Genomic DNA, 27,045 nt, shown 5'->3' on the forward strand with positions numbered 1-27,045 from the left:
CATCACTGAGTGCCATAGGACACTTAACCTTTGTTTCCATATGCTGGGAACTTCCTGTTGTTCCAAGGAGGACTGGAAAATGTATGAAACTCTCCCAGTCAGTTCCTCACAGCACACTTCAATCATTTCCCTCCCACAGCATCAGGACCAGGGCTTTTTCTCTCTTTGGTCCCACTAAGAGATTTCCACACAAACACCTCATCAGTGGGACTCTCAGAGCTACCAGCCCTTTGCTACAATCACAAAGCTCTTCATTGAAATCAATGATATCAAAGCTGGAATCAAATGAGTCCAAGTCTTCTGCTGATTCAGCATCACATTCATCTTTGCTCCTTGTTCTGCATCCCCACCATGGACTTCATTCCTTTCCAAGCCAGCCTTGAGTGTCCTTTATTCAGCTCATCCTCTGCTTTACTTTTACACCTGATTTTAGCTGCTTTATCTCTCTTTCAACAGGTTTCTGTGCCTCAATCTTTTTCTTCTCTCCCTCATAACAATGAGAACATGAGCCTTTAAAAAGTCCCAGTGGGTGCAGTCAAAGCAGTCCCTCAGTCCCAGTATAGAGTCTTTGGTCCAGACTGGAACAGCTGTGTGCCCAGTTTGAGCTCTCTTCAGTGCTGTGACCTGACAGACCCAGAGGGGCCATCACATCACATTTAGAAGCTCCCCTGATGGAGCCACAACACATGTCCAATACTTAGTCTGTCTTGTTGGACCAACTGGAAGAAATGATTCAAGGACTTAGTCACAGAACAGAGATTCAAATCTCCAAAATCCAACTGGCTGCATCAGGACATATAGTCTGAAACTCTGCACAGTTTCCTGTTTGAAGCTGCTTCCTGTTGGCTTCAGCTGTTTGGAGTTTCCATTTTCTAAACTTCTACATTCTGAACCTTCTTCAGCTCTGAACAGATGATGAAACACTGAATGATTTCAAGCACTTTGTCTAATAAACTTACATCTTTCATTCTTTATACAGATTGAGTTTCTGTGGTTTGTCAAAGATCAGCTGTGATTATCTGGCAGCAGCACTGAAGTCCAACCCCTCCCATCTGAGACAGCTGTACCTGTGGGGAAACAACCTGAAGTATCCAGATGTGAAGCAGCTGTCTGATCTTAAGCAGAGTCCAGACTACAGACTGGAGACTCTGGAGTAAGTAGAGTGATGGAGTGAGTGGGTGGTGCTGTCAGCAGTATTGTACTAAACACAGTCAGTATGAAACAAAGGTCCAGTGTTTCCTGTAAAGCTGCAGCTTCTCAGTGAAGCTGTGAGAGGAGAACGGTGACAGGCTTCAGGATTGGACACAAACACTTCCTGTTTCTCACCTTTATGGTCACCATAGTAACGGCTGACACGCTCTGATCAAACACTGTCAACAGCCAATCAGCTCTCTGAACAAAGCAGCACGCAGACCAATGACTGCATTGATTTCCAAGTTTAAAGCAGTGAAGAACACAGTCTGTAGGTGAGGAAGAATTTAGTGAGAGCAGATGTTTGGATGGAATTCCTCCAGTTAACAGCTGGAACCGTCCATCTGGATTGTTGGGCTTGTTGTTGGGGTTCCTACAGAGCTCAGAGTGGACACACCAAGGTTCTTCTAATGAATGAAAGTCCAAACTCAAACTAGGAGGGAAAAACATTTTCAGCAATTTCAATAAAAATCCAAAGATTAGAAAAAGTGAAGCAACAATGAGTCCTAGTACAGTCCCAGCACTGACGTCCCTGCTGCTCTTTATACTGGATGTGCTGCATCACTGACTGACAGCTGATGAAGAGTCTCTGGAAACACTCGTTTATCTCCTCTGCTCTTCCTCCTTCTCTCTGCAGGTGGAGGCCATGATGGTAAACAGGACGGTGTGTGTGCTGAGAGAGGAGCAGCTGTGTCCTGATGATCCAGAGAGGTTGAAGCAGCAGCAGCTTGTGTGTAGAGACGCTCTGACTGGGCCATGTTACTGGGAGGTGGAGAGGAGAGCTTCATCCAGCAGTGACTGACAGAGGAATGAAGTGCAGATGACTGTCAGTGCTGCAGAGTGAACTGCTCTGAGAACAGCTCCACTGTCAGACACAATGTAGAGTCCAGCATCAGCCCTGTGTGTCCCTCTGGATCTGACAGAGGATCATCAGTGTATCTGGACTGCTCTGCTGCTGCTCTGTCCTTCTACAGTCTCTGCACAGTCTCTGTCTCACTCTGGAAAGATTTTACAACTTGTTGTAATTACAGAACGTTAATATAATATTCAAACATGTGATCTTCTCTTTATTTCTGAATCTTTACCAAATAAAGAAAAACCAAACTAACAAACAGAAGCTGTCGTGTCCTTTTTCACCACATCTGTGAATCTTTTCTGTGTTTTTCCTCTTTTCCTCCTTCCTGCAGCTCCATCTTCATCATTCTGTGTCCAGTATATGTGAACACGTCCAAAGCATCTGAGCCTCATGTTACCCGTTTGTGTGAGTTACGCCTGTCGTTGTGTTGTGGTGTATAAATAAGGGGCAGGAGACAGCGCTGGATCTCTGAGTTCTTTACTCTCAATTTCTGCAACATCTGCAATATCTAGAAATGCAAACCTGTGAGCTGTGTGTGTTGTGCGTCTGCTCGGCCACCTCTCCTCCGGCCGTGCTGGAAGCAGCTGTGCGTTTGACAGTTTTATCGACTCGACAATAATCGAACAAATTAAATGTTCAAAAATATCAACTTAAGCACTTCAAAGTCAACAAAAAGCTTAAAACAATGAAATAATATTTCACTGACAAAACAACAGCTCATAAGAACGATACACAAAATAATACAGAAACAAACAAATAAAAGTTATTAACCAGGATCCATGTTTTTGTCACAAACACTGAATCAGCTGATTCACTCTTTATGTTTCTGAGTTTGTTTTGTGATGATAGTTCTGGTTTCTGTTTCTGTGTCTTCACTGTGTCCCACGTCTCCTTACTTTGGACTCTGTGTTATATTTCCTGTTTTACTTTGACAGTCCTGTGTTACTGTTTCCTGTCTCGTGTGTGTAATTGGTCCCAGCTGTGTTTCCCTCCTGCCTCCCGTTCCCTGATTACTAAACTGCGTCCACGCCGCCGGCGCTCCTCTCCACAGCTGGATTCCAGGATTTCAGAGCATCCAGCTGTGGTGAGTGATGGAGACACTTTCTCTGCTCCCTCAGTAATCAGGACAGTTTATTGAACATCAGAGGACATAAAGGACTGTTTTTCACCTGCCCGTTCTGAACCTGGACATTAAAGACTGCTGGCTTCAAGGACATTAATCCCAGTGTCAGCCAGCCAATAACAGCCTGTGTTTTTCAGCTCTTTAGGAGTCAGAAATGAGAAAGACACAGACTGCTAACCGCTCCCTGCAGGAAATAAGCTCCGCCTCTTCCTGTCCTGTATATGAGTGATTGTGACATGAGACACAATGAGTTTCCTGTTTATTGTGACTTAAAGCGAGCAGCAAAGACACTAAACTGTGTGTTTCCAGCTGAAGCTGCTTTTTGTGTTGCTCCCACAATCCTGTCTAAAACAGTCAGTGAGGAAAACTCAGTTTATGCTTCCAAGCTCATTGTGAGAGGGCACATTGTGTTCCTGCAAGTGCTGATTTTGTCTGCATCCCTGAGTTTAGTGAGCTGCCTCCAAGGACTTGTGAAGCCCAGTGTGTTAAGGCTGCATCTCCCAGATGTTTCCACCTTTCCAGCAGAGACGATAAATGTTCCCACAAAGGCTCAAAGACTGTTTGATTTTCTGAGTGTTGGCCTCAAGAGATTGCTCAGTGAGCACCTGAGTGTTTCTGGGACATCGGACACTAACTGGAACTTCAAGTCTGGTTCTGAAGCTGCACATGCAAAGACTGTTTCTGGTTGTAGAGACCTGGCTGTTCCAGGGATTGTAACCTCCCCAGAGGCTGAGCTGCTGACCTCAGCTGACTCTGGAGCCTTGAAGGTAACTAAGTTTGCACCGCTCGGGTGAGCCATCTCAGCTGCAACAGCCTCCACAGAGAGCTCACGCAAGCTTACCCAGCCTGCTGAGGATTTTATGCTGCTGCAGCCCAAAAGGCATCCTGAGCTGGCTGACAGCCACCCACAGCTTCAGCTGCCTCAGCCAGGGGTCTCCACACCTGCTGGCCCTGCATCTGCTCTGACTGGGGGCTCCGCAGAGCCGCGCCAGCCATCCATCTCTGCTGGGGCTCCTGTTTGAGAATGTAGGAGTGTAAACTTCAAATATCTGCTCGGTTTGTCAAGATATCACATATTTGCAAAAGTGCTCTGACGTTTTTGGAGACGTCTGTTACCCACCATCTGGATAGCTAACCGGGAGGTCGAGGGTCATTAGAGCCGGCGAGAACAGCGGACTCCCGGCACATCGTTTTTGGACCCCCACGGCCTTTGGCTGTTCAGGTTTAAACATGATATATAAGTCACTTAGATCACGTAAAAATGTTATCGTTTGGCTTTTTTCAGTGTTGTTTGTTTGGTTTGGCTGAAGTTACAGTTTTCACACAGCTGAATAAACGTCAAACAGAAAAGTGATTAAACAGAAGTGTGAGGCGGTCGAGAGTTTACTCCAGTGTCCTGTTAGATTTTAGACAGCAAGGAGCAGACGGCTGAGTTTATTAAACTCCACCGAGACAGCGGTGACGCGGATCTGAAGGCCAGACCGTCACAGCCGCTCACTTCCCGCCTACCCGACCTTTGGAGGACCCGGCCCACGTAGACCTTGAAGGCCGGGTCCTCAGGAGGATGCAGCCTGTGAATTTGGACACGCCATGACACATGATGTTCTACAGCTGATGTGTTTAAATGAGCTCTACAGGTGAACAGACTTATTAACGTTACCAGCATAATAAACTGTCCTGTCACTGAAGGTGTCTGCCCAACAAGGACGTGGTGCTGAATGCATCCAGACCCCTGCTGACTGTCTTTGCAGCTTCGGTCAAAGGTACAGTGTCCACTGTGACCCTGAGAGCAGGACACAGCCAGAGGTGAGTCAGCAGTTACAAACTAAATGCTGCTGACATGAATCAAACTGCTGGATAACCCACTGCTCATGAAAATGGCACCTTTCTGTTGCTTTTTGAGATTACTGAGAATATTTGAATTGTGACTCAGATGGCAGATCCAGGCTCTCAGCCTCCAGCTGAAACTTCCAGTCCTCCCCCAGCCAGAAGCTCTGATGCTGGGCTGAGAGACTTTGATCCTTCCCTGGATCCAGAAATCCAGGAGGGAGAAGGAGAACAGGACCTCCTTCCTGATCTGGAGAGGCCTGAGGGAAAGAAAGATGGAGCAGACAGAGCTTTGAACAAATCCAAACCTCCTGAGCTTCACCTCCACAAAGGTGCAGACACTGATGCACAGATTCACATGTGACACCTGCAGCGTCCAGCTTGTGCCGCTGACATTATCTCCACTCTGATACAAGCCTCATTCACTCGCTCACACACGTTCATACAATCACCTTTTCCTCACAGTCACACACATGAATGTAATGAGGGGAACTCGGGGTTCACTGTCATTCCTCAGGATACTTTGATATGCAGACTGGAGGCTCTGTGGATGAAACACCGACTGTCTGAACCACTCTGAAGTGTTCATGATGGACTTCATCCTGATTAACACTACAATACTTGTTAGAGGCCTTTTATATGTAATAATATTCTTTTCCATTAAAGCTCTGAACATTCTCACTCTTTCTTGACCAGGTGTGACAGGTGAAGGACACCGGCGAATAGGAGGACAGAAGCTGAGAGCCATTAGTCACATGACTTCAGCTGGCTGATGCAACTACTTAGAATCAGTTTGTGAATATGAAGAAAATCAGTGCAGTCACTGGACAAACTCTGATTCTTCCTAGTTTCACTCTTGTTTCAGTCCAGTGTGACTGAGGTGGTAAAAAATGATCTGACTTTTAGCCACACAGCTGTCTGCTAGAGAAAAAGCCTTTGTGCACAACTTTCTTAAAGGCAAACGGCACCATGTTCACTGCAGCTGCAGCAAACGCAGCAAAGAGTGAAAGTTGGACTGAGAATGTTGTGACTGTTTCATGAGAAAGAGCAGGAAAACAAGCATCACACACCCAGACACAGTGCTGGGATTAGAATTAGACTTTAGAGCCAAATGTAGGACAAAAGCTTTAATATGAAAGAGGAAAACCCAACAACAGCCAGAGCATGAAGCTCAAATCTACACCAATCACCAAGAAAGCTGACAGGCCTGTGACACGTCAGAGACGCCGTTCAAATCATAAAGAAGTTGGTTTATTGACAAAATGTAAAAAACCAAAAGAATCAAGTCAACCTTCAGTTTAGAGCGAGTAGACCAATCAGGCACTGCAGCAGCTCTAGAATAAGCAACAATTTGATGTCTTACAAACAACCTTTCATATACACACATACATATGGCTCATATGCTGTTTAAAAAGGGCTCAAAGACCCAACAGATTACACAAAGTACAAAAACACTTTCATTCAGACAACAGTTAGCTGTGCACGAGACAGAGAGCCGACTACAGTTAGTAACATGGACTCACTTTGTTTCAGACACGACACAAAGTAACACAAAGCCACAAAGAGCAGAAACATCAAAAAGGAGGCAGAGCAGCAGCAACTCTCCATGAGCTGTGAGGCTAACAGCCACCCACACTTCCTGTGATGCATAATGAAAACAACATTAACCTGAAGGATGATAACAACAGAAAGAAGTCTAAGCTAACGTTACACAGCGCTCACACAGCGCTGACTGTACAGGCCTCACACAGCTACGACCTGCATCCACAACACCTGATTCTACTGAACACAAACAAGTTAATGATATATGAGCGATCCAGGGAAGGCTTCCAGGAAGGTGAGGATCCAAAGACAGCTCTACAACAGCATCAGTCAGCAACAATGTTACTGATCACTGACTCTTTCATCCTTTTATACTCAATCAAAAAGTGCTGTGTTCACATTTGTTTCTGCTGAAATCCAGAGACTGAAAATGCGTCTTTTTAAAGTTTGAATAAACTGACTGAACTTCTCACGAGTCCAACCGTGAGGAACACTTCCCCCCATGACACATCACAGGACAACGTCTCAGTGGAGGGGGGACAGTAGCTCAGTTTAGGCAGTCACACTCAGAATCGATGCCTCCAGTCAGGGTCAAACGTGGTCCTCAGAAACCTGCAGATGTTTGGGCCAAGCTCTCACTGGTCTCTGCGTCTGTAGACTGAGCTGATGTTTCTCCAGGTGTCTGGTAAAAGGACGATGCTGCTGTCCAATGAGGCGAGGAGAGAAGTAGCCAAACAGGCGAGAGCCGTGAAGGAGGAACGGCGGGCAGCTCTGGATGCCCGACATAAATACCTGATGAGCAGGTTGGCCGACGCCGGCAGCCTGGAGGAGGCGGCGGTGGAAGACGCCATCGTCTCTGATGACAGAGTAAGTTCAGAGACGTGATCCTTCCTCAGAGTTGAACCTTTGAGTCATTAATGTCTGATTCTTCCAGTTCAGTCTGATCCATGAATTCTTTGCTGCAAACGGATCCAAGAAGCTGATTTTCTTCTATCAGGATGTCAAACAGGTAACTTTGATCACATTTCAATGACTGACACATGAAGGTCTAACCGCTCTTCATAATCTGCTGTCCTGTTTGTTGCAGCGTACTTTGTATTCATATCTTTTAATATCTGCCTTTCTCCCAGAGTCTGTCCTCCCGTCAGTCTTCCTTTGTGGACGCATCAAACTCAGCTGTGGCTCAGAGGAAACTCTTCCTCACTACGGGGAACTCTGAGGTTGGCTTCAGCTTTTTATGTTTAGTTCATGTGAGAATCACAGAAAAATGCTGATATGAGTGGAAGGTTCTGCTGGGAAATTGGCAAAGAGCAGATTATTGAACAGCGAGGCAGACAGTTCATTTCAGTGATGCCAGTTTATTAGAAACGAGGACTGTGGGGCTGCTGGAAGTCAGGACGGCCGTTCTCTGGATAAACCTGACAGCTGAGGTGGAGAGCAGGATTTATCCACAGACGGCTTCTTCCAAGCAAATGTCCTGAACACACCTGAGCTGAGGGTTACACAGTGTGTCCTGTGTGATCTCTGCTTTATGGTGGTTGAATCTCACAAATGTGACCATCAGACCTGACGACTTATTTGTGATGTTTTCATTAAAAATATCCTGGGTGAGGTGTTTGGGGCATGTCCCATGAGGAGGAGTCTCCAGGGCAGACCCAGGACACACTAGAGAGGTTATATCTCTCAGCAGGCCTGGGAATGCCTCAGTATTGTCCTGGATATGCTGGAGGAAGTGGTTGTTTAGGGAGGTCTGGGATTCTCTGCTTAGACTGCTGCACCTGTGACCCGGGACCAGATAAACAGGAAATGGATGTTTGAAATTCAAAGAAATCCTCTTTTAATAATGAGGAAAAAAGACAGCAGGAGATCCATCGCAACTAACAAAACACTTCAAACACATCAATGCATCAACTTTAATCAACTTCATTTGGTTCAAATGAAGGAATCTAACAAAGCACTCACTAAAATGAAACACCAGTTAGTTTCCCGAGCTCAACAGGTCGAACACCTGAGTTTGGTTTGCGGTGCAGTTTTTATTTCTTCTAGATAACTTGGGTTATTTGCACAGGAAGGTTTTTTAAATGTATTTCTTAAGTACGATCTTATATGGGGGTTGATTTTATAGCATAACAGAATAATGTAATAACTCTAATAGAGTATAAAACATTTGCAGAATGAAGTACAAGGTGAAGAAAAGTCAGAACGTCCCTGTTTGAAAATACAGCCTCAGAAGGTCAGAGATGGACAAATTCAGCTACAGAAACATGTGGCCATTTTTTTAAAGCCATAGAGCATATTACAGACGACACAAAGAGCAAACACTGTAAACTTCTAACCACAGACCTCACACAGCTCACACACGTCAGAGTGAAGCTGTCATTTCCTGAAGCTTCCACACAAGAGAACTGGCAACAAGGTGGAGTCCTCATGGATCACTAGCAGAGAAATGTGGGTGGGTGCCAGACCACATGGACTCGACTCACTTTATTTCATACAAAGGAGCAGACTAATGCTGTCATCCTTAAAGACTAACTAGAAACAAGCAGTGCGCTCGCATCGACTCGACTTGTTTTGCAAGTTTGAAGTGAGATGGTACTTTGGAGTCAGCCTCCCGAGATGATGGCTGGCTGGTTTTTGAAAAAAATCTCATATTTATACAATGAGTAGCAGACTTTCCTGACTTGCAGAGGTCAACGTCCTCCTCAGTCATGCGCCATGAGTGGCACAGATACTATTCATCAAATAACTAACATGGCCTTGATTGTTACTCCAGAGACTTATCTGCGATGTAGCTTTATAGCATTTTCATTAGCAATCGTATGATTTGTGTTACAATGACCTTTGTGGACGGGCCCGGACCCCCAGGCCTCGTCCGTGACGCCGACGGTGAGCGCAACGTTTTTGTTTTCTTGCGCTTAAAATAACCTGATCAGCGTTCTGCGGACGGTTTGTTTACATTTCTCACATCTGTGATTGTTCACACGGGTTGGACACGAGCAGAGAGGGCTTTCAAGATGAAAAAGCCAACGTGAAACTTTAACGGACGACAAAGTTTTTCAATCAAATCTCCGTCACACCCTTCCTTGACCTCATCACGTTATCCACCTTAGTCAAGGAACAGTGGTTCGGGAAAATATGCATTTGTTTCTTGGACCAGTTTAAAACGTATCTCAACTAGTGATGATGAAAAAAAATAAGTTTTTGTTCAGAGTATCGTATCAGATCAGTATCGTCGATACCACCCTGAATTTTACTTGGTATCGGATCGGAAAGGAAATCAGTGGAAATCAAATCCTGCTTCTACAGGTGTCCAGTTCATTCACTCTGACCCCTCCAGATAAGCGTTGCCAGTTCTCACTGTGCTGTAGATCACATTTTCTTGTGTTTGGGGTTATAACGGTTACTTTTGAGGTCTGTGTTATAAAGCAAGTTAATCCTGAATTTAACTGGAGAAGACAAATTCCCACTGCGTGGTGTAGTGCACAGCCAGGCATTCTTTACATTAGTTCGTTTGACAAAACCAAAAAGCCGAAAGTATTTACTTGGAGTTTGGTTTGATGAAATAAGTGCCAGAATCAGTGAATACAAATGATTCCAATGACATGAAAACTGGTGGAAGGACAAATCCCTCAAGAAAAGCACGACTAGCACATTAAGTTTGTTTGTAATCATCATCATCTCTAACACCATGCGCACAACAGTGATTTTGTTACAGAACACTAAGATAGTAAAATCTGGGAAATGATGATATTTCTTTCCAAAACTTCCTGTCTAGAAGACATTAAAGCTGCTGTGCCACCTGCAGCTTCTTTCAATCTATGTTATGTGAATATATCTTTTTCTTTTTGGGTTTGAACATCCATTCAAACTCACTCTCTGCCTAGCAAGTCTCATTCCCTCATTTCCTTGGGGTCCAGCTTCACATACGTGGCACTGAGCCTTTTCCTTTGTCACCTCTTTCTGCTACATGCCTAGCCTCCCAGTTTCTTGGTCTATTTTCTTCATTTCGCTAACTACACTTCTTTTTCTTTGTAAATCTCTTCCTTCAAATACTTTCAAAATCACTTTTCTTTTTTCCCTTTCTTCTGTGCAGAGAAGACGTCAAACCCCTTCTTGGCAGTTTATCTCAATAAAGCTGTACTATCCCAGCCATCTGGTAAGTCTTCCCTACTACCCAGAGCCTGTTTATACTCCTGCATGTCTCTGCCTTCACTCACTTCCTCTTCTTGATGTCCAAACTCATCCTTCAAACTACCATTTGATGCTGCATAGCTGCATTCTCCCTGACACCTCCTTGTCTCCTGTCTTTTTGATTTCACCTTCTGCATAATATTTAGTTGCCCTGTGTGCAGCTTCCTCCACTTTCATATATTTCTACAAGTTCCTCCCTGTTCTTGAAGTATGTGTGCACCACGGCCATTTCCACTTGGAAAATCTGCCCCACATCTGTCTTTCTAGATTTCTCTCCTAAACACCACACCTACCCAACACCTCATAACCTCTGTTCCCTTCACCTAAATGTCCATTGAAGTCTGTGTCAATCACCACTGTAGTATGTGGTCTCTTGCACACAAAATGTGTCTACCCTCCACCTCCATAATATGAGTCCGCCAGCCCTCCCATTGCCAGTCAGAGTCCATAACAAGTCAAAAACATAAACAGCTCGAACGTATTATTTATTTAAAAGAGAGAGAGAGAGAGAGAGAGAGAGAGAGAGAGAGAGAGCTCAGTTGTCCTTGCTCTAGCATCAAGAGTCAGTGACTGGCTGTTCACTGCAGGCTCAGCAGTCCAATGGCCGATCAGCAACAAAACAAATAAAAAAATAAGACACGTTCTTGATTATGACAACAAACCACATCCAAGAAAATATGACAGCAACACTTTAAGTTTTGTGTGCATTCATCATGTGCAACTCTGCAGAAAGTCTCATGTCAAGGATGTGTGGACAGGGGGGCTATTAAAAAGTTCCAGTATACAGAATAGAAAACCATGAAATGAATGAAATAAAATCTGTTGTCACAGTGGTTTTTGAAGGAACAATTACTTCACAGATGGACAGCCTCATTATATTTGAGTTAAATCTGATGATACACACTTCACGTCACCCTAGTTACATGTTTTTATTTGCCATGTGTATGTTATCCAAGGGAGGGAAAAAATGAAAAAGAAAACTTTTGATGTGTCCAGACATTTCTTCACATCAGCTGCCAGCAACCAGTTTCAGCATGTACAACTGTTGCAGTAAGTGTGCTCATGCAGACCAACTATGCTGGTCCACTGTTCTTAATGGTGCTGCATGTTGAGAAAGAAGTGAAACAAATGTTTTGTTTAACAAGTCCACTAGTGTTAGAATAACTTGGCATTTCCAATCTGTTTCTGCTGTAGTTCAATGAAAGGTTTCAGTTACTTAAGTTTGAGAAAAACCAAAAAAACCGTTGGCCAGCTTCCCTCAGGGTCACTCCACGGTTGATGACATGGTCCACTATTGTAGCTCTGATGTCATCAGCAATTCTATTTCTTACTCTTCTTACCCGTCCTCTCCCCCCTCCTCGTCCTCCTCTTGCTCCTCCTTGTCCTTGTCGTCCTCTTCATCCTACTTCTTCACCTCCACGTCCTCTTCCTCGGCCTCCTCTCACTCTTCCTGCTCCCTCCATTGTACTCCACACACAGAGCTTACCTGTATCATAGTGCTTAGGCTGATTGCAAAGTGAACTAATTATCTAAAAAAGCTTTCACATGTGGCAGTGTGCCAGACAGTTGACAAAATAGTGTAAATAATGGCCATAAATGTGTATAGTTTTGCTAGGAGTGCGTTGATCATTTGGAAATTGAGTGCAAAGCAGTGAGTTGTGTTTACAGTTCTGCAAAAAGAGTGCTGTGCAGTGGATTGTAGCTACAGGTTTGCAAAGTGTGTGTTACAAAATGGCAAACTGAGTGCAAAGCAGTGTTTGTGCTTTTAGTTTTGCACACTCAGTGAGTGGTTTTGCTATAAGTATCAATAGTTTTAGGAATTGTGCTGTAAGAATCACAGTTAGGGTTTAAGCATTCAGAAAAACCTGTAATAAACGCACACGCATGCGTCTTCAGCATTACTGGGTTTCTGCAGCTCCTGGTTTCCTGTTTAATACATTCACACAAGCAATCAAACGCTATGAATCGTTCCACAATGTTTGCAGTCACTTTTCTTATCCCTCCTGACTCAAGAGCATAAAGCGATCTACGTTAGCTCTGGGAATTCTGACGGTCGTTCAGTAAATCTTTGTTTAATTTCTTTATTTGCTTTTTGGAGAAGTGAAGGTACAAAAACCTCGTCAATCAAATTTGCTTCGGTGGACAGAAAACAGCCGTTGTAGACTGTTTGGGGTTACCTTTTATAAGTATTGAATTTTCAAAAGTGAAGTCAGTTCTTCTGACCAGGTTCAGACCAGGATGAACACAAGTATGATACTGGACCCACTAGAGAACTGGTCCCAGCTGTGGGTTCACCTCCTCCTGCTGAACTCATAGGACAGACTCTAATGTAGCATCACGTTCATCGGTCACTCCTGACCTCCTGTGAAGCATGACGGATGTGTAATTAATGACTTCAGTATTTGGGGGCATTATTGCTCTAAAAATCATATTAATAGTATTATTATTATTGTGCTTTAGGCTGCACTGATAACGCAGAGGTCTCTTCTTCCTCTGGGCTGTTTAAAGGGCCAGTTTGTCCAAAGCTGTGTATATACCAGCTGCTGTCAGGCTTCAGATGTCTGCATTAGTCCACAGTCCACTGTTTGTAAGCCATTGCTTTACTGCAAAAGTTCCCATCTACTGTAAAGAAATGGAGATAAGCAGGCACATAATATGAAAAGGCATGCTGTAGCTGACTTTGTCTTTTCTGATCCATCGGTTTGTGTGGCTCTTTCCACAGGAGGGACCTAACCCACACTTTATTTACTTATATGATAAGTTTAGTGGAGTGTAGTGCAAAATACACAGTGTTTACTTTTAATTTAACAACATGAAGCTGCATCAAGTTTCCATGGTGACTGCTCAAGAAATTCTGCATTCATAAATAAACATCAGACTATCAAAAGAGCTCATCTGTGCGAGACCACCGAGCTGAGAGCATTTTCAGGTCCAGATCCCCCGTACGCCATCGTTGGAGAGCAGTTGACGTTTTTCTTCCTGACTTTGATTTGAACACGTTTAAATGGAAAAGAGTCAAGGAATCTATAAGCCTATCAGGGTATGTGACGCTTTCGCTTTTACTGCATTTCAGTAATTTGAAGAATTTGATGTCGTTTTAAAAGTTGACAAACTGAGAATCATTTTAAGTAACAATGACTAAATTGCTATTTCTTTGACAGGTGTTGTTCAACACACCGATTTATGAAACAGCTGTAAAGATCTGCTGGTATCTTCCGGGCTACAAGGCTCAGGTTAGACCCAGATTCATGCAAACCAAAGCTGACAGAAAATATCAGGTCATTTCTGAGGACCTGAGAGTGGTGGTGATTAAATGTCTCCTTTACTTTTAGGTTGCGATAATGACGGAGTTTCTCAGACTTCAGCAGGAAGATCTAATTCCACCGAACCTCACTGCTGAAGATCTGAGAGATCTTTTGGTGGAGAAGAGCAGGGAGACGCTCAGAGAGCAGTGAGTTACTGTCACACCTGAAAGTCTGTTTGTGATGACGTGTAAGTGCTGAGAGAAAACCTCTGCTTTGCTTTCTTTTGAAGGCTGTGGGAGTTTGAGTTAGAGGATTTTGACGAAGAGGAAGCCAAACCTCTTCTAAGGCTGGTAAGACGAGAAAACCCACAAGACTTTTTTTTCATTATGTGCACATAACCTTTACACATAAGCGCACTGTAAATGTGTTTTCTGTTTCAGGTGTGGGCGGTGAACGTCAGCAATAAAATGAGGGACGTTGAATTTGAAGCCAGGTTGCTTCTTCAGTTCCCAGAGGCCGTACCTCCTAAATTTCAGTGAGTCACATGTAACATACAGTTATTAACCCTGTAAGACCCAACCCATCAAAAAACAGCCAGAAAATTCAGATTCTTTGGAACTGAGATGTTTATCAACCCTTTAAACAAAAGCCACACATGAGTTCTTTGCTATGTCATGTTGTGTATGATTTACTTTTATTGTGTATTTATTTTTTGTATCACATTTGATACACTGGGTGTTTTTGGCAACTTTGTGTTAACGACAATGTTAACTTTAGACTAAAAAAGAGTTTTGTCCACAACATTTAGAAATTATAGCAAGTATTGATCATGTTGATGAGATCGAGGTCTCAGAAACTCATGTATGATACAAAGGTGGTTACAGGGTTAACAGTCCAGCTACAGTGTTTCAATATTTAAATGATGCTTTGAATATGTTTAACAGATAACTCTTATCATGTTTTTCTACAGAGCACCTAAATTCCTCAGCGCGGTGAAGGATTACGTTGAAATCCTGAAAAAGAAGCAGCAGGAACAGCCTAACAGCAAACTGCTCACCGCGCAGGAGGTAGTGGTCGAGGTAGTTCCCCGCGTTCTCCAGGGCTTCTGGGAGCTTCCTCCTCGTCCCCTCCTAAACATGGCCTCCCAGAGTCTAAGTATCCTCTCCACCAGTGTCACCAAGGCCACTTTAGATCGTGTCTCCAAGAGCCTCACGGCGATGGAAACACAGGCCATCTTCACCCGCTCTGTCCGAGACGATCTGGTCGACAGCATCCTGACGGAGATTAGACAGAAATTTCCTGAAGAAATTCTGTCTATCCAAGTTGCAAACTTTGCACCCCTGTTGCTGAAGACCATTGCTGATGTAGCAAGGATCCGGATATGTGAAATCTTTGAGCCCCCTTCAAGTCCTGATGTGAAGAGCACAAATGGTGAGCGCTCCTCTGACGGCCTTTCAGTGGCAAATGTTCCACCAGCCGAAGAAGCTCTGTCAGAAAGTGTTGCAGAGCCCGACGTTCCCTGTGAGGAACTTCTTTCTGAAAGGGCATCCAGTCTGAGTACTCGAGACCTTACGATCGAAGGAGCTCTGTCAGAAAGTGTTGCAGAGCCCGACGTTCCCTGTGAGGAACTTCTTTCTGAAAGGGCATCCAGTCTGAGTACTCGAGACCTTACGATCGAAGGAGCTCTGTCAGAAAGTGTTGCAGAGCCCGACGTTCCCTGTGAGGAACTTCTTTCTGAAAGGGCATCCAGTCTGAGTACTCGAGACCTTACGATCGAAGGAGCTCTGTCAGAAAGTGTTGCAGAGCCCGACGCTCCCTGTGAGGAACCCTATGGCGAGTCCAAATCCTGTGTTGAAGGTGAAGATCATATGATCAACGGATCTTGTTCTGAAATTGGGCCGGTTCCTGATGTTCCCTTTGAGGAACCTTTTCCAGAACCTGAAGCCAGCATGAAGTCCGAAGACCGTCAGATCAAGAAGAAGAAAAAGGGCTTCTTCAAAAGACTGAGAAGTCTGTTCTGCTGCTGTTGCAGACCAAAAGTCACCGACTGACACTGAAGCTGTGACCCAGTGTTGGTGTTGCAGTAACTCTAAATATGTAAATATGTTCCTTAATGATTGTTCTTCATGTTTTTGGGGGTTTCTTTAGTTTTCAGTGGGCTGGGTGTTTTTTCTCCTCCGTGTTCTTTACTTGATTCTTGTTCATAGTTCCTGATTTGTTTTCCTAGTTCTTGTTTCTTAGTTTGTAGTTTCTTGAGTCCACCTGAGTTTCCAGCAATAAAAGCTGCCGATTCAAGTTTCATTCCACGTAAGAGTCCTGTGTTTGGGTCCTACTACCTGCCTGTCACAGCACACCATGACAGAAACTTTATAAACTCATTCATATTTCTACACGAGTCTCCAGCTATGTTAAAGTTTTTTTTCTTTCAAACATTTGTAAGAATCTCTTATGGTTCTCAAAATACTTCCACAAGTCCAGTAAGTGTAGTGCAGTAAAATATTGATGGTATTATTTTTAATAATTATTTATTATTTTTAATGCACTTTGAACTGAAACTGGTATATAAAATGTACTTCCTGTAGAAAATGCAGTGTGAATGCTAATAGCTGAATAGCTTGAGTTGAATTTTTATAATTGCTGAAATCTTTGGTGAAAAACATGTTACAGTTTTTGCCCGTTGCTTGAACACATTTTGCAAAACGTCGCTCATTGTGCCAAAACTCTAAACACAAGTAAACATGACACATCAAAATATACCATTCACATCTGTGCCAAACTGAAACTCTGCTGTCAAAACCTAACATTCCTCTGTCAAGATGTAACTCTGTTGACAAAATGACACATACTTGCATCACATGCAGATCAGATCAGGGGGACACACTAGTCTACTTCATATAAAACACTGCAGTCTTTCATTGTCATTGTTTATTCTGAAGGCACATTTTCAGGAGACACAAACAACCAAAAAAAGCAAATAGGCCTACTCAATATTGTCCACTGCAGCACCATCAATTCAGATAAAGCAAAACACAAACATAATACAGTAATAGAAAAAACACTATACTGTACACACAAAAAATCATGACAATTGTGCATACGTGGGCTCATGGATCCCGCCGTCTGTTGGGGTCTGGCCACAGGACCTCATCGACATCGCAAGCAGTGTCTTCTCCCGCTGGGCACCGGGGAAAATATCCTCTTGCATGTCGAAACCATCCATGGATTGCTGTCACCTGAATGTAAATAGAAATATATGTGGTGGCCCCTAGAGACAAAACACGTACAAACTCCAAAGCACATTTCTAGCTTGAACTGAACTTCCAAAACAGAGCTACCTAGAACAGCGGTCCCCAACCCCCGGGCCTCGGACTGGTACCGGTCCGTGAGTCGTTTGGTACCGGGCCGCGAGAGTTGAGGCTCAGGTGTGAAATGTCTGGTTTTCAGGGTTTTTATTGCTTTTCAGCGTTATTTTGTTATCGTTTTTATCATTAACTCGGTTTTCCTGGGTCTTTTCACGTGTGTTATGAATAAATCTTCTTTTTCGGTACCGGTACTAGTTTTATTTTGTTGTATTTATCCGCGACACCTTAAAGGCCGGTCCGTGAAAATATTGTCGGGCATAAACCGGTCGGTGGTGCAAAAAAGGTTGGAGACCGCTGACCTAGATCACGTAAATGACACAATTGAAAGCATGAAAGCATATGTGTATTGTTTGTGTATTTATGCACAAGCATTCATATATATTCAAATCATTAAAAAAAAAAAGTTCATTTGCCTGTTACTACCACACACCAAATCTGGTCGTTGGTACTTGCTGAACTGAGAGACACAACAGCAGAGGTCACTATTAATGCTATAAAAGAGGCCTTTGCAAGACATGCAGTTGCCGAGACTGTGGTATCGGACAACAGGCCGCAAGTTTCATCAGAACAGTTCAAGCACTTTGCTAAAGAGTACCAGTTCACACATGAAACGAGCAGCCCCAGGTACCCCCAAGCCAACGGGGAGGCAGAACGCGCTGATCGTACCATTAAAGACTTGAGAGGACTGTGACTACAGCAGAGCACTGCTAGCGTGCAGGGCCACCCCACTGGAACATGGGCTCTCACCGGCACAGTTGCTCATGGGGAGACACCTGCGTACCTCTCTGCCACAAGCTGCTGCGAAGCTGGTGCCAAAGTGGCCCGACCTACAGGCTTTTCGCGAGAAGGATGAGGAGGGGAGGCGTGAGCAGGCAAAACACTACAACCGCAGACATAGAGTCAGGACAGAAGGTGTGGATTACTACTGAAGGAACCACTGGAGCAGTAGTTGGACCTGCCAGTGCTCCCAGATCTTATGTGGTAGAGACAGACAGGTTTTCTAAGGAGAAATAGGAGCCACCTCACACCAACAGGGACTGTTACCAGATCTGGTCGAGCGGTGAGACCTCGTGTAAGATTGGATGTGTAATTCTCTGAAGTTATCCATTCAGGCCCTATTCAAAGCTGGCTTAGGCTGTTAGAGATGTTTACAATTATGTGTTTCGTTTAAATGTAAGTGAACAAGTGAGAGATGTGTATCATTTTAACGTTTGATAATGCTCTGCATTCCTGTTCTTGTGAGCTGAGTGAGTCATTGTGAAGTATGTCTTTAGCTAAAAGGAGGTGTAGCGGGAGACTACTGTACCCATAAGGCTGTGTGTGTGTGTGTGTGTGTGTGGGGGGGGGGGGGGGGGGGGGGGGGGTATGATCTAAATTATAATATTGCTGACTGTCTGAGGCAAAATTTCCCCAAATCGAATCGAATCATGGATTGAATCGATTCGGGCAAGGGCGTCGATTTGGCATGGACGGAGGGGACATGTCCCCACCAATATCCAGCGATTATTGAATTGTCCTCACCAATAATTTGATCTCTTCGAGTAAAGAAAAGCAAACCTGATAGAAAGAAGAAAAAAAGATCTGTCAACGTCTCATTCACCCAGCGGTGCCGAAAGAGTTAAATTACGTCCTGTACTGGAGTCCTACCTCATGTGACAAATATGGCCAATGTGATTGGCTGAACCTTTCAGGGAGCTCCGTTGAGTTTTAGCAGCGGCAAGCCTGCGCTCCCAGGAGGAGAGGAGGACGGCAGCAAAGAGGAAGAACCTGGATATAAGAAAGTATTTTTCAGAGAAACCTGTAAGTCACTTAAAGCCAAGTTCACTCATAATGTCACGGTCTGGCTGGCAGACCGTGGGGGTGTAGGGAAGGAGGACACAGGCGCGGTGCTCTATGTACAAGCAGTGCGTTTATTTACAGCGATGGACAGACATGACAATAAATCCCGTGCTCTCCCGACTCCCGTGACGTGTCCTCTTCCCAGTGCTAGTGCTCCTGTCTCCGCTTCTCCGTGATGAGCACCCCGTGCTCGCTGTCCTCTCGTCTCCCCGTAACTCCTGGGGACATAAGAGAGAGGAAGCCGTCAGACACACAATAATGCAGCAGACTCAAACTAGGAACTGGTCGAGAGACTGACGTGAAGCCACGCAATGATCCAGCGTCGGAGAGAGCTCCACCACACTCTCAAATAGCTCCTCCGACAGGCCTGATCAGCTGCAGGTGTGGCCAATCACCTGCCGCTGGAATGTTGAAGACAATATAATTACACTGCAAAGCAAGACACAAGTAGGCAAAGACTTCATGTTTCTCGTGCACGGGAGAAATGACCGGACAAAGCGCCATTCCTTCGCTTGACCCCAGTCACTCTCGTCCGTCCTCCCGTACCACTGTTCTTTTATTGAGGTTACATGAATATGCATAGGTTCATTAACATATGACGTCTACATACACACAAAGAGTACCTTGCGTGTGTGTGTGTGTGTGTGTGTGTGTCTGACTTGTGTGAGGTCAAGATGTGACCCTGTGAAGACTCCCCAAAGCTGGTGCCAGAAGTCTGGGTCCATCTAACAAAAGGCTCTTATACTTAAACAGATATACGTGTGTTTGCTATACCATAAATCAGCAAAAGAAGATACGACCTCTCCTCTGTAGGGGAGTGAACTCACCCCCCTCTTCATGCTACACAGAGTTGTTACAGACCTCCTAGAATGAGACATTCTTTCAATCTACAAATGATTATATACTTCTAAGCATATATAAGTAAATATTTCTAAGCATAAATGACAATCAACAATACAAAACCTATCACTCCCTATTCTGGTATTTTAAAGAGTACTTAGCAGAAATATTAAACAACCTAACTAATAGGGTTGCAAACTCCCAGCAAAAAAAAAAACTAAAGGGAACCATCGCCCACCCTCTGCCTCGTGATGCTTAATCCACATAATCGACTTTAATTTAATGCATGTATTTAAAAAAAATGCACAGAAATCAATTATTTTTCAACAACAATTAAATAGATTCAACATCTTTCTTCAACAGAACTGCAGACTGCACAGATGGTATCTTCCCAAAGGAAAAAGTACTATAACTTACCAGGGTATATATTAGACTTAATAGTTACTATATACAATATTAGATTTCTATACATTTTACGTTAGATAAAAACTTTGGTTATAAGATTCAGATAATTATTTATTAAAAGCGAGACATTTTAAACGAGAATAAGAAAGAAAAGTATTTCTTTGTGCCCCCCTTTTCCCTGTTAATGCCCCAGCTGGCCCCCTGGCAAAACCGTGCTAGACCCGCCCCTGCACAGTTACCAGCTGTCAGCTACTTATAGCATTAGGCATTAAAGTAATATTAAATAAATTCTAACAACAGCTTATCAAGCTTAAACGTGCTGCTGTGGTTTATCTGCTGGTTTCCTCTTTCTGGCGCAAAGTGGGAAACAAACAAGAGAGACGGAACTTGCGATCAGCTGATCATTGATCAGTTTCATGATTGAAGTAGCAGCAGGAGAGGGAGGGGGAGAGGAGGCGCGGCAGTCGCTCCATATATCGGTTGTTAAGCTTAACGTGGGAATGCGTTACAAACATTGAGAGAGAAACTTACAAACTTGCTTTACTTCTCTAGGACAGCTTTCACTGAGAAGAAATGCCGATTTGGAAACATGTAGCGAGGCGCTAAATGCTCCACCAGACAACCGAGAGGTCTCTTGTTGTCACATGCAAGAAAGCATGCTCTGAGGAATATCCAGGTAGATAACTGTGGCGATATGTTGGTTATATTACTTTAAAGTGCAACTGGCTAATTCTTATTTTAGCCAACTCGAAAAGTAAAAGTGATGCAACGACCTTGAAATAACACATTTATCTCACTGAAACATGTCATTTAAATAAAAACATTTACTGAAATTAAAATAAATATACTGAATATAATATGGCTCAGATTTAATGGAATATAATTACCCTTTTGTGTTGCTGTTAAAGAAAGGGATAATGTGTGATTACTGTTTTTAAACTATGGGCTACAAACTAAATCCTTTTATTATTTCTGTCCTCGGTTTTAACTCATTAATAATCATTAGGATGAAGCCCCCTAAAAAACAACGTAAAGGTCATGAAAATGTAAACAATTTGGCATTTTGATGATGCATCATCCACATTAAAAAGTATAGATCATATCAGCCCTGTATTTACTTGTATCGGAGACATAAAAAATCTTTCCGTATCGCACAGCACTACAGAAAGCTCTTTTCTAGGGTTGTATTAAACATCTGTAACTACCGTAACTCCTGATCCATTTCCTCAATTAAAAGAAGTCCAATGATTCCTGAGAGCAGCAACTCTGCACTTTTCATTAATATTTGCATCATTACGGTAATCCCAGGTACATTGTTGCAGCAGCCCCGTGAAGGCAAAGGTTGAGAGAATAGTGAGTGAGCGTGATGGAACAATGTTATCACACGTTTGGCTTCTTTTTACCATGTTTGTTTGTTTTGTTCTTTCATGTGTTATTTACCAAGATTTGGATGGTGTTCTGCCTCGAGTTACCATAATGTCCCGAACATCACAAAAAAAGCACAGAGTTGCTGCTTTCAAGAACTGCTGGAATTTTTCATTTGCCCCAATGGTTCAAGACTCAAGTTAGGCTAAAAACACTGGGACCAGTTTAAATGGGTTCATGTGTGTCAGCTGCATCGTCACTGCTGCTCTTATGTTATGTGTTTTTGTTGAAAACTAGGTGCTGTTTGGGCTTAATGATGTCAAACTTTTCATTCACTTGTTTGCTCCTAAATACGTTTCTATTGCAGGTCTTTTCCAGTTGAAATGTGAGTGAGCACTACACAAATTACTGACACTGAAATACACTGAAAAGAAAAACAACTAAACTAAATCCAAACAAGAACAACTAAACGAAGTAGTTACACACGTTATAGAATATATATACTGGGCATACAAGCCTGGCCTAAGCTTTCTGTCAGGAAGACTGCAGCAGTCCAGGAGTTGGGTTAACTGTCTTTAAGTCCCACAGAAGAAATGTTTACATCAAAGTGCTTGCCAGGCTTAATCCAAATTAGGTACAGCCATACTTGAACTTATCATTGTATAGTATGTGGGACTATGAGCAATGGTTTTCTGGAAACAGAAACAGGCAATTTTATCATTAGTAGAGTCACAAATAACTAGAAAAACAATTGAAAACATAATGTACTCAACACAGCAATATCTCACAATATCCACAAGGGGTCACTATAGCTCATATATTGCCTAAATAGCACGTCATACAAATTGCCAATCATAAGGCACGGACATGGCAAGCTAGCCACAGTTAAACTAAACAATAGAAAAGTCCTTTATTTGTAATACCGCTGGATGTAATGACTGCGGGAGATTACAGCCACTGCTATTAACTTAGTGCCAAATAATCCTACCAACATGGTATCAAAGAACTGAGGCATAACTTTAACATGCACAAACAATTATAACAGCTTCATGCAAGTCATCCTGCCAAAAGGACTAACACTCACAGGTTCATAAACACACAACTTAATCACACGAAACAACTGCGATGCTCTGCAGTGGCACCTTTAGTCACTCCCACTCTGCGTGCTGAGCACATGCCCACTGATACGCTTATTTCCTTTGAGTGTGCTTGATTTCTGCCTCTAGACATTCTGAGGCCGAGTCAGAGCAGGAAACTTGAGCACACGTGGTCTCATTAAATCAGACAGCTGGAGTCATTTAAAAAGGATCTTTTAAGCAGTGCTGTCCCTCAGCTTCATAGTAGATCCATCTATGGATCAGTTTGAAAATCCTAGCTGTCTTCTTTCTAGTTATCATGTTACAAGATTTTAAGAAAACTTGAACGCTGATCATGAGTTGAATGCCACTGATCTTCAAAATCATCCAAGCTTTTTGATAAATGCACACAAAAGTCGGGTGTCCATGCCACCCGCATGCAAGGTGACAAAAATACCCCAATCAGCCTTTCAAGCTGACAGCTAAAGAAACCATTTCACCAGATTTAGCTTCTTGGATATTGTGTTCACTGTACTGTGTTCAAAATGTACTTCTCATTTAATAGAAGAAATGTAATCATGTCAATATAGAGGATTTCAAATTCTCACTCCTGTTAATTAAAAAAAAGAAAAAAGTAGGATAAGACATGAGAAACTCCTTGAAAAGGACAGTCTCCATTATAGCACCTCATGGAAGCTTTGTTAGACGACCTGTCATTAAAAACTAGAAAGACCATCCAGCATCGGGAGCTTTCAGACTTCCAGGTATGACAACAAGCCTATTGCTGGTTTGCCCACTCTGACTGTGTCAGTATTTGCTCCACATACCAACTGCTCTGACCCTAAAGTAAGCCAGAATCCCACACAGCCATATGTAGGCACATTCCAACCACAAAGAATAACTGGGGATTCTTCATCCTGTAAACATCCTGAACAACTGGTTTTGGTGGTTTGATGGGAACAGATCCTCACCTGATCAGGAATACCAACGATCACCCCACCACTCATGTCTTGTTGGGAAATGTTTGCAGTCCTCAAGCTGTGAAAGTCATCAGGTGCAGCAGTCATGAATACCATGTAAACATCCCTGTTGGTAGGACAAACAAATAACAGTGGGATTCATTCGAGAAAACAGAACTTGTTTGATTCCCTGTCTGACAAAAAGAAATTAATGCAACGTAAAAATTAGATTTAAAAAATCAGCAGCATCATATGTAACCATGTCCTAAATTACATATTGTTATAATTACACAAAATTTGTTCTAAAGCCCAAACTGCTCCTGGTATATCTGACTTTTAGCACCTCCAAGCCTGTAGTCATCTTGGTTATTAGTTAGGCCCCTCCCCCGTGTGTCGCTATGTGTATAGGCACTGTTAATGCTAGCATGAACAGATCATTCTTGCTGGCTGTTGTAGTGGCTTGAGCTAACTCTCATCCCAACTGTTTATATTTGGTTATAGGAGCTGGAGTGGGCATTAATGCTCCACAATTTACAAGCTGGGACCTGCCGCTAATCCATGGTTAAAGCCTTTACCCACATCAACACTGCAGGCAGAGGCTAACATCTGCAATACTATTAATAATTACACATAACTGTAGCAACAACAAAGAGAGGCTCGAACAAGAAAGGCTTGAAACCCTTAGAAAAGACTGATCAGAGTTGGTTCAATGAACTCTGATCATGTTCATTCGGAGTTAAGCTCGTGTGTGTTTAGAGACAGAAAGCCATCATGTTACCAGGATTCTCCAGAGAAACACAGAAATAAAGAGCAGAGCCTCCATCTTCATTTAGTGGACAGAGGAATATGATCACAAATCAGTGTGGGCCAAAATTTGTATCTTAAAAACTAGGAGGGGATAAAGTTATACCAACATACTGTAATATTTTTATAATATACACTAGCAAACTTTCATGCTGTGTGTGATATTAAAAATATTGTATTGTGTGATATCACATTCTATTGTGATCCAGCATTTTAATCTGACCTTTGATTTCTAAATGCTTCATTAAACTGTCAAATATACAAATATAGACAACTGTGGGATTTGTCTAAAGTATTTGCATATGCCATAGAAATGTTAGCACTCACAGTTTACTGGGCAAGGTTTATGCAAAGTCTCAACAAGACCAGTCCACTTATGACAAACGCGATCATACGAGCATTATAGTACGATGCAGTCTCTGCATGATATGACTATCTATTCAGCTGTAACCTGACAGGGACAAAGTCTAGGAGACAGAAACTGAAGATAGACACCATTTACTGATGGACCTGTTATATTAGGTGACAATTCCACGTGAAAGTCAAAAGAAATGAATACATACAGGGCAAGTCTTTATGAGGCAAACATGATATGCATCTCACACGAAAGCGATTTAGGTGATTTTCTGTGAGAAATGTGTAAAAAGATCCGTACTCTGAATTTCAGATACTATTGATCTGTTTGTTGTGTGTCTGAGGGTTTACGCAGGGACGTTTTGTGTAAGCACTGATTGCTACAGTAGCATCCAATCAATGCTTACAGTGCAAAGAAACTGGCCTACAGTCTGACAGCTGCATTAATGTCTACACAATCTAAGAGTTTGAAAGATGGACACACGTGAGATGATCATAAATCCACAACAGAATCCTTTCTGTCCTAACATACTGATGAGAAAATAACTGAAGCACTCGTGTCAAGAACAACAACAACAAAGGGAAACATGCCTAACTTGGATTTCAGTGATTGTGAAAACAAACATATGCAAATGAATTTCCTCTGTGCGCTTTGCCTAATTCAGGAAATCACTATCAGTCAAGTTGAGTGTGAGTCAGTGAGTATGTTATGTTCACATAGACTGTTACCTCAGGGGCTAACTTACCAGATGAAATGAACCTTTATGGAACGGAAACCCAGAATTTGTTTCAAGTCACATTTTAGCTTAACCTGCATGGTGGAAAGTGCCTGTACCAGAGACATGATTGTTGCTGCTTAGGTTAAAATATCTAGTATATGTCAATAATGTAACAAAAAAGAAGAAGAAAATCTGTGGCGGTGTAAAAGTCCCACTAAATGCGTCTCTCGGTGTACATCTAAACTATATAACGATTAACCGCCAACTGTGAGTTCAATTTAAATTTTCCTTTACAAATGTGTGTTTGTTTAGGAAGGAAAGAAATGTGTGCACACAGTGTTCGGCAATATAGACTCAAAGGCAGCACCAAGACTGGCACGAGACTATTTCCACTGCACTGAGGGTGGGAACTCCAGGCCTCGGGGCCGCTGTCCTGCAGGGTTTAGATGTGTCCTTGATCCAACATAGCTGATTTAAATGGCTCATTTTGAACGTTGACATATACATCAAGGAATGGACCAGCCACTGCACTGATGTTAAACCAGTTCAGAAGTTCATTTATCATCATGAACCACCAATTTATGAGCAGACAAACCAAAGTGCACTCCAAGATTCAGTTGCTTGTAGAAGCACGTTTAGCAGCAACAGCTCAAAGTCATTGTTTTCTGTATGACTATCAGTCTCTCACATCATTGGGGAGTCATTTAGGCTCACTCTTCTTTATAATGTTGCTTCACTTCATTGAGGTTTGCACAAATTTGTTTATGCAAAACTCACAACCACACTACTTCTATTAAGCTGAGCTTTAAACTTTCTAAAATATAAAACCTGCTAGACACCGGTGTTGTGCCAAAAAGTGATTGTCTGCCAAAAACTGATTTCTGGTATTTGCCAAAAAGTGATTGCTCGTATTTAAACTGCTATAAGTAACTTGTTGGGCTATAATATGTGAAACATATGTCAAATGCTTCCCTCATGGATGACATAAAGTCATCTTGAGCCACAAACAACATTCGTGTAACAAGGTAGAAGCCGCGATCAGTTTTTGGCAGCGACTTTTATATAACCTTTATTTATTTAGTTAAAAAAAAATCTCATTAACATTAAACATGTCTTTTGTAAGAGTAAGTTGGCCAAGAGGACAGCAGCAATGGCAGCAAATATTACAATAGTTCAGTAAAAATATTTTAAGTGGGGATAAAGGAGCGGATTGGTTATAATGTAAGTACAGGGTGGGCCATTTATATGGATACACCGTAATAACATGGGAATGGTTGGTGATATTAAAGTCCTGTTTGTGGCACATTAGTATATGTGAGGGGCAAACTCCTCAAGATGGGTGGTGAC

General features: G+C 42.8%; 2 protein-coding genes across 2 annotated transcripts in view; both read left to right on the forward strand.

Annotated features, from left to right (window-relative positions):
* The window catches only part of LOC113016963 (NACHT, LRR and PYD domains-containing protein 12-like), a 405,899-nt gene extending 403,596 nt beyond the window's left edge, over nt 1-2,303 (forward strand). Inside the window, exon 6 of the mRNA XM_080296781.1 lies at nt 1,829-2,303. Coding sequence (XP_080152907.1) covers nt 1,829-1,841 — 13 coding nt within the window. The 3' untranslated portion in view covers nt 1,842-2,303. The remainder of the gene's footprint in view (nt 1-1,828) is intronic.
* A 12,121-nt stretch (nt 2,304-14,424) lies between these two features.
* LOC145423971 (uncharacterized) lies at nt 14,425-16,276 on the forward strand. Its single transcript, XM_080296812.1, has 2 exons — nt 14,425-14,510; nt 14,946-16,276. Exons 1-2 carry the CDS (start codon nt 14,443-14,445, stop codon nt 16,024-16,026), a joined length of 1,149 nt encoding a protein of 382 aa, XP_080152938.1. The 5' UTR covers nt 14,425-14,442; the 3' UTR covers nt 16,027-16,276.
* The last annotated feature ends 10,769 nt before the right edge of the window (nt 16,277-27,045 follow it).

The sequence above is a fragment of the Astatotilapia calliptera genome, chromosome 23 (assembly GCF_964374335.1).
Source record: "Astatotilapia calliptera chromosome 23, fAstCal68.1, whole genome shotgun sequence".
NCBI classification, from domain to species: Eukaryota; Metazoa; Chordata; class Actinopteri; order Cichliformes; family Cichlidae; genus Astatotilapia; species Astatotilapia calliptera.